Raw genomic sequence first — 8143 nt, 5'->3', positions numbered from 1 at the left:
CTATTGAATAAAAAATAAGTGGTGACTAAAGGCTTTCTGACATTAATCTCACCCCTAGGAATTCCCTTCCATGTGGATTTTGCCATATAAAAGTAGTAGATGATTATGACTAATGTTGGTTATGACTTTTTTGTTGTTGGTTGTTTTTTAAGGAGACAGAGTATCACTAAACTGCCCAGGCTGATCTTGAGGCTCAAGTGATCTTCCTGCCTTACCCTTTGAGTGCTGGGACTACAGGTATGACTTTTGCTGTATTAGTTTTTCAAGGTGAATAAGCTATTGAGCTTTGTCCAATAGAGTTTCTCTAATATGAATGAAAAATTAATTATGTATTAAGTACTTAATACTAGAACAATATTTAAGTAAATTGTGGGTATTATCTGTGAAGCAGCAAGTACTAAATTAGGTTTATAGATTTCTCTAATTCTGCCTTCTAGAAGCTTTCTGAATTAGGTTTATAGATTTCGGACCTAGAAACTTTCTGAATTAGGTTTATAGATTTCTCTAATACTGCCTTCTAGTTCAGCTTTCTGAGGAGTAAATGCCTCTTCCTCAACTCATGCCCCTGGATTTTAGAGTAATGTTGTTTTTTACTTGTTGTTAATTCTCATCTTCTATAAAGAACCAGGAATCATTCTTAGCAAACTTTAAGTACTGAGACTGAACCCAGGGCTTTATTCATGGTAGGCAAATGCTATGCCACTGTACTATATCCCCAGACCTTTCTTTTGAGACAGGGTCTTGCTAAGTTGCCCAGGCTGGCATCAAATTTGTGATCCTCAGTGTGATACCATGCCTGGCATCATTTCAGGTACATCTTACCATTTTTATGCCATTGGATGTTGTATTCCCAGGAACATTCTGCACAGGAATTGAATCTTTTAGTTGAGTTTCCCAGTCTGAAAAGCATAGGGAAATTTTAAAAAAAATTATTTTTTAGTTGTATTGGACACAACACCTTTATCTCACTTATTTATTTATTTATTTATTTATTTATTATGTGGTGCTGAGGATCGAACTCAGGGTCTTGAATGTGTGAGGCAAGCGCTCTACCGCTGAGCCACAACCCCAGCCCCGGGGAAATTTTTTTAATAATCATTGGGAGAAAAGGCTAGGATGAAAAGAAAAGGAAACAGGCCCCTGTTGATTGGTTTCCAAACCATAAGAGTAAATACAAGAAAATGTTAAAGGGAAAATGCATCCAGAGACCAAACTCAAACAAACAAAAGGCTCTGGGAAGAGATGTTAAGAATAGAAACATGCAAAGGAAATGAGAGGAATTTACTTGGCAAGGATTCTGGAAGTTTGAGAAAATAAGACGTGGCATTATCTGGAAAGCAAAACAGGAACAACAGAAAACAAACCATTCATGAGGTATTGAATTTAAAGAGGAATTAAAACAGTTCTTTCTCTAAGACCTAATGAAAGTATGAATGAAGAGACTGATAAAAAGAAAATCAGTAATGGCTTCACCCTTTTTTCCCCTGCACTGATTCATTCCCAAATCTCACTAGTCAAGACTTTCCATGCAGTAACTCCTTTCTGCCCAAGACTCACCTTCAAAGGTGCTTTGGAATATTCCTTTCTCCTCTGTCCTCAGCTCTTCTTGTTCTACCTCGGAGATGAGACTATGTTTGCAGAGCTGATACCCTATATACGAGGAAAGACATATGATGTGGGAGGACTGTTAGGAGACAAGAAGACTTTCCACAAAACTGATTCTATACTTTGGCTTCAAAGGAGGCTGAAGATGGTTAAGTTCAGCTTTAGGAGTAGTAATAATCAGAGTAGAGCTCCTTCACAAGGCCCAAGAAGGAAACACTCTGTGCACCATAGGAAAGTGACCTTTGAAACTCAGGTCCAAGATCATACACAGACTACAAATTACCTAAAGCTTTTAATGAGAGGACCATCCATCCCATTCTTTTCACAGACTATAATGCAATAAGTGCTTAAGAACTACTTGCTTTGTGAACAAATGAATAAATGAATTGCACAAGCCTTACCCACTGAGGCCAGGTTCCTAAAGTTCTCCAGCATCACATCTCTGTATAAAATTTTTTGAGCAGGGTCCAGCAATGCCCACTCTTCCTGAGAGAAGTCCACTGCCACTTCCTGGAAGGTCACTGAATTCTAAAACATCATATACACAATCTGGCTCAGCCAATGACTTATCTTCAACAATGAGTTGAGGAAGATGGATGAAGCTGACAGGACTGGGGAAGGGATCCAAGGCATTGAAAGCCAGGACAAGTGTCTGAGGTCTTCTGTTATAGCCCCCAGGCTTAGTTCTCATTAAATCTTCATCCCCTGGGCCATCTCATCCAGGCTTATAGCTTTAGCAGGTTTTTAAAGACATGGTTGACCTGATCTTTGCACAATTAGGTTGTGTGGACTCTTTGTCTTACTTAGATTCTACATAGATAGGGCGGGCTGCAGGAATAAAATACCTGAGAAATTAATGTTTTTTTTTCCTAGTGGAATTTTTCCCATAGACCCAGCAGAGTATGGAATCCAGAGTTCATACTTCAACTGGATGAGAATCCAAAAAGAAATTTAAAAATATAGTAGCTTTTCCTGACATTCCCTCTTAAAAAGCCCACATAATGGGGAGAGGACTGGGTCAGCCACAGCTGGGGTGTAAAACTGCAAATCATGCATAAGAGATGTGCTTAAAGCACAGTAATATTTTATTGGAAACTGAATTATTTCCTACATACCTGTGACCAAGCTGGTAGCAATCCTGCAGCCATTCTCTCTCTTGGATATTTCTGCCCTAGCTGGACATGGTCCTAAGCAAACAGAGCTAAAAGAGAAGAAAGATGTTCATATTCAACACCTACAGATTCAGAAGCTTCCTTATATTTATATAAGAGTTAAGATTTGTTTTCCTATGCAAGAACATAGTATAATTCTTACATAATATGTACTTACTAATTTTTCTTTTTGAACTTCTTTCTGGCCTGAACCACTGCAAAGCCTTGTAGTCAGTAACAGTTAAGGAGCAGTATATCTTTATAGTGTCAAACTGTCTCTAAATGCCACTTACTCATGCAGAAATCAGGACTTACTGGGGAAAGAGTCGAATACTATACAGAACAACAAATCTTCAAGGTAGATCTAAAGTATTTTGTACCACACCCTTGGTTTAAACATCTTTAAAATGAGACATACCTCTTAGGGTTGGACTGACTAGTTAATGTATGTCAATTACTCAGTTCAACAACTGGCAATCCATAGAGGTTGGTAGAAACTAGAAATTATCATTTGCCTGTATTTCCTTTTAGGTGAATATATTTTCATAAAATAATAAAAGGATCATACTACAGAACAATGTTCATCACACTTAGCTGTATAAACGAAGTCATCAAAATTTAATGCTGCCAAACCTGACAGCAGAGCTGGGATTTGAAATCAGATCTCCTTCACTCAGAGCCCATCTCCAAGGCCCTGACTGCAGGTGCCTGCACCTGATTATATATTATCTCCTGAGAAATCCTACTTTTGTGCATATTTCTTGACACACTTAGCTTAACTATCTATCGATGAGAATACCTCATGGTAGTCTAGGAGGCCAGCAGAGAAGTTCCAGCACACTGCTGGAGAAAAAAGAACGATTATGGATATGTTGAACATAGTTTGCTCCCTAATTGCATCATAGAAAACAGTGAATCCAAGAGCTTTGTGTAGGCCAGCTTGACCCTATGGAATTGGAAGAAGAAAGACAGATTTGAACATTTGAGGACACTGGCCTAGGGAAAACAAATGGGAGGCTCTCAATCAAGAAGGCATATAATTTTTTTTTTGGGGGGGGGGTACCAGAGATTGAACTCAGGGGCAATCAATCACTGAGCCAATCCCCAGCCCTATTTTGTATTTTATTTAGAGACAGGGTCTCACTCAGCACCTCACCATTACTAAGGCTGGCTTTGAATGTGCGATCCTCCTGCCTCAGCCTCCTGAGCCGCTGGGATTATAGGCATGCACTGCCGTGCCCCACAAGAAGGCACATAATTTTAAGATGAAAAAAAATTTAAGTTCTTGGAGATATAAATAATGGAAGGAAGATGTTAAAAATGTAAGACCACTCAATGCGTATATACTTTCAAAAACTGACCTGAAATAAAGTTTTCTCTTAACCCCCCCCCCAAAAAAAAAAAATTGAGAGATTTGGCTGTTTTTAAGAGTTTGGAAATAATAAGGTCTGTGGTCAAATTGGTAGATTATGAAGAAATAATTCCCTAAAAATAAGATTGGTAATTTTTTAACTTTTTTGATGCTGGGGATTAAACTCAGGGCTTCATGTATGCTAGGCATACATGAAACCCAAAGTCTTTTATCCAGGCCCCTAAACACTAAAATCGATAATAAAACAGTAACAGGTATAATCAGGGAAACTAAGTTGAAAAGAAATGGACAAAGAGCTAAGTGCAAATGATAAATTTCTTTCATCTTACTGACAGATCAAATGTTTTAAAGATGGATGGAAAGTGATGGAAGTTACCCAAGCAACCTCAGAAACCAAATGGACTCAATATTCTCAGGAAAAAAGTATATCTTCAAAAGCTTTCTAATTAACATTTCCAAATGTACTGTACATCTTATAGATAATGGCTGTTTCTCATAAAGAATCACATCTTCCTTTTATCTCACCTTGGAGAACTTTCTCCATTGTCCTCAGCTCTTCTTGTACCACATGAAAAGTCAGACTAGGTCTACGTGGCTGGTTCCCTGCTCTTAGGGAAAGAGACATGATGTAAGAAGAATGTGCAAGGGATGACAAATATTTCCATAAACCAAAGGCCAAGATTCTATTTTTCTGGCATTCTGACCATTGTCAGGCATAACTTGAGAAATAACATAATCTTTATGCTCCAAGTAGTCAGCCAGTGAGCTTTCAAGTGAACTACAAATACAAACAGTCTCTCTTTCATTGTGTAACAAAAGAAAAGTGATCTTTCCTCTGAAACACAGGCTTAAGCTTGTACAGTTATGAAGCCTTTTATCTATGGAGAAAACAAAGACAGTACAACAAATAGAATTCCATTTCTTATGAGAAAGTCACTAGACAGTAAGTCTATGAAAGGAGCACCTTTGGTTTGTTTATGATTGCATTGCTATTAATATGCAGACCCTAGAATATGATACTTAATATTTATTCAGGAGGGCTGGGGATGTGGCTCAAGCGGTAGCGCGCTCGCCTGGCATGCGTGCGGCCCGGGTTCGATCCTCAGCACCACATACCAACAAAGATGTTGTGTCCGCCGAGAACTAAAAAATAAATATTAAAAATTCTCTCTCTCTCTCTCTCCTCTCTCACTCTCTCTTTAAAAAAAAAAAATATTTATTCAGGAAAAACTAAATTGAAGAAATGGTACCAACCTTACCAAATGGAATTAGATTCTTGTAGTTCTTCAGCATCGCATCTCTGTATAAGTTTCTCTGAGTTTGGTCCAGCAAAGTCCATTCCTCCTGAGTCAAGTTCATATCCTCAAAGGACACTAAGTCCTAAACCATCATAGACACACTGTGTGAGACAAGGAGCATCCCCACTATGTCCTTTGGAGAAGAATGAGGGACCCAATGCTTTGAATAGGTTCCATGGTCTTCACTGCTCTTCTCTTTTCTATCTGTTCATATTTAGTGGTGACCTAATTTAGTCACATGGCATCTCTTTCACCTGACTGTATCTCACCACAATAGACTGTGATCCGTTTTGGCCTTATTTTTCTCTACTAACAGGTTTTAATGTAGTCTTGAACACATTATAGGCACTCAAATAAATGCTTAAATGATAGCATAAAATTCTCTGAGAGACGTACATGTTAATTCTCTCCTTTGCAGTCTATCATAGTAAAATCAAAGAATGAAAAACATAAATGAAATTCAGAATGAATTAGTAAGTATTGGAAAAACGGCATCACTTCCCTATGTAATCCGTTAACCACATGAGAGGCTATAACTTGAGGAAATCTGACTGGAAACTTAGTCCCTAAGTCCTATTTGTTTGAAGAAATTCTTTTCCACTCAGGGGAAATATAGTTACTTGATAGGAAGCAGCATATTTTTCCATAGAAAAGTCAATTTCCTACTTACCTGAGAATGATTTGTCAGCCACTCAGTCACCATATTTTCTTCTTCTGATGTTGCCTCATGAAGACATAAAAAGCCTTGAAGATCCTGAGAAGAGGAAATAAAACTTGAGAACCCAGGATGCCCACAGTTTCCATACTCACAAGCCTGGAAGGCACTTCATACAAATTTTAAGTGGACACAAATTCTAAGTTGCCTTAAAATGCTGAGCAGCCTGTGATGTGTGTGCCAGAAACAGTAGCAGCATAAGTTATTATCGTTATGGTTTGAACATGAGGTGTCCCCCTAAAGTTGTTATGTTAATGAAAGAATATTCAGCAGTGAAATGATTAGATTATGAGGGCTGTCACCTCATCAGTGGATTAATCGATTTGATGCATTAGTAATTTGAATGGAATAGTAGGTGGTAACTATAGGCAAATGGGGTGTGGCTGGAGGAAGTAGATTTCTGGGGGTGTGCCTTTGGGATTATATTTTGACCCTGGCTCTTTAATCTCTCCATTTCTGGTAACTTTTCCCCAGCCGGTCCTTTTGCCATGATGCTCTCTCTCCTCTGGCTCAGAGCAATGGGGGACTGACCATGTACTGAACTTCTGAAACTCTGAGCCCAAAATAAACTTTTCCTCTAAATTATTCTTGTCAGGTATTTTGGTCACAGTGACAAAAAGGTGATTAACACAACTAGATATAATCTATCCCTAAAGAACCTACCAAAAACAAAACAAAACAAAAAACCAAACCAACTATTCACTACTGCAAGACCAAAAATTAATACATAAAAATCAACTGGGGTGGGTTGGGGATATAGCTCAGTTGGTAGAGTGTTTACCTTCATGCACAATGCTGTGGGTTCAACCCCCAGAACTACCACCACCACCACCATCACACACACACACACACACACACACACAAGTAAATAAATAAAATAAATCAGTTGGGTTTCTATAACTAATAATGAACTATCCAAAATAGAAATTAAGAAAACAATCCCATTTCAAGAGAATCAAAAACAATGAAATACTTCGGGATAAATTTAACGAAGATGGTCAAAGGCCTATACACTGCAAATATACAATGTTGAAGAAGACAGATATAAATGTGAAAATATTCTGGATTCACAGATTGGAAGAATTAATGACCTAACACGTGATTTGGGGATGTTTGACATCCAGAGACTGGCGTGCCCTTTTTGCTTGAGAGTCGTCAAAAAATTAGCACCCAGGTAGCATGAAAACCCTCTATGTCTTGGTTTGAATTCTGACCCTGTCCTTATATACTAACCACAATGATTCCTTGCATAATCGAACTTCATTCAGGCTCTTGAACCTTTTCTGAAGCTCACCAGCACAGCTCCTTGGAAACCCAGTTTTAGCAAGAACCCTGTTAAGTCACCGTATCTAGAACTCCCGTCTTCCTAGACACTCCTCCATTTTAAAGCCCAGGGGGTGAGCTGGGCATAGCCCGGTGGTAGAGCGCTGGCCTAGCTGCGTAAGGACCTGAGTTCCACTCCCGACACATGACCACCAAAAAAGGCTCTAGGGAATATGCAGGCTCTGAACTGGGACAGAGGTGATGATTTGGGCGGCCATCCTGGGTTTACTTATAAGCATTCCACCCACACTGTCCATGGTGATCTGATCCACGCGCTCCCTCACAACCTCAGCTCGTCTCCCTCTCCCCGTCCAGAACCGACACCCACAACCAGAAGAATTCCAAACGCTCACCGAGACACTAACTGCCAGGCTGGTGAGGCCAGGAGGCGGCCAGAGCCGGAGGCACCGTGGCCTGGTCGGCAGGGATGTTACTGAGGAGGCTTCCGAACAACGAGCACAGCGCCTGGCAGAGCGCGCGAACCCGCCCGCGCCCGGGGACCCAAGCACCCAAGCGGCCGCTTACGCTCAGGCAGGCGCAGCCGGCCAGGGCTCTCGGAGACAGAGGGAATTGCGGCTCCCGAGCGCCCACGGGAGGCCGGAGCACGCAGCACGTCTCTTTTAGACCCTCCCACTCCCAGGTGACCGCTCCCGGCAGGGTCAGACTTTGAGAGCTCTGA

At 40.2% G+C, this 8143-nt stretch overlaps 2 protein-coding genes across 23 annotated transcripts in view; one reads left to right on the top strand and one right to left on the bottom strand.

Moving 5' to 3' along the window:
- LOC101958887 (zinc finger protein 426) overlaps positions 1-5295 on the top strand; it is a 39558-nt gene extending 34263 nt beyond the window's left edge. For all 11 annotated transcript variants that reach the window (XM_078029100.1, XM_078029110.1, XM_078029086.1 and 8 more), the window contains 2 exons: positions 153-237; positions 4464-5295. In XM_078029100.1, the coding sequence (XP_077885226.1) occupies positions 153-201 (49 nt within the window). In that variant the 3' untranslated portion in view covers positions 202-237; positions 4464-5295. The remainder of the gene's footprint in view (positions 1-152; positions 238-4463) is intronic.
- The window catches only part of Znf177 (zinc finger protein 177), a 42322-nt gene that overhangs the window by 32244 nt on the left and 1935 nt on the right, over positions 1-8143 (bottom strand). For 3 of the 12 annotated variants that reach the window (XR_013428856.1, XR_013428857.1, XM_078028962.1), the window contains exons 1-9: positions 7818-8124; positions 6097-6180; positions 5383-5508; positions 4654-4736; positions 2721-2806; positions 2007-2133; positions 1558-1650; positions 1286-1330; positions 823-899 (exon numbers count right to left, since the gene is read on the bottom strand). Coding sequence is in view for 10 of the 12 variants with exons in the window: in XM_078028962.1 (XP_077885088.1) it covers positions 823-899; positions 1286-1330; positions 1558-1650; positions 2007-2133; positions 2721-2753 (375 nt within the window). In the remaining 2 variants the exon portion in view is untranslated. Of the gene's footprint in view, positions 1-822; positions 900-1285; positions 1331-1557; positions 1651-2006; positions 2134-2720; positions 2807-4653; positions 4737-5382; positions 6743-7817; positions 8125-8143 lie in introns of those variants that run through there. The other 9 variants (XM_078028972.1, XM_021733837.3, XM_078028984.1 and 6 more) reach the window with 9 other exon arrangements.

This window comes from Ictidomys tridecemlineatus, chromosome 2 (genome assembly GCF_052094955.1).
Source record: "Ictidomys tridecemlineatus isolate mIctTri1 chromosome 2, mIctTri1.hap1, whole genome shotgun sequence".
In the NCBI taxonomy this organism is placed as follows: domain Eukaryota; kingdom Metazoa; phylum Chordata; class Mammalia; order Rodentia; family Sciuridae; genus Ictidomys; species Ictidomys tridecemlineatus.
Note: the sequence above shows the minus strand (reverse complement) of the source record. Positions and strands in the feature narration are given on the sequence as shown.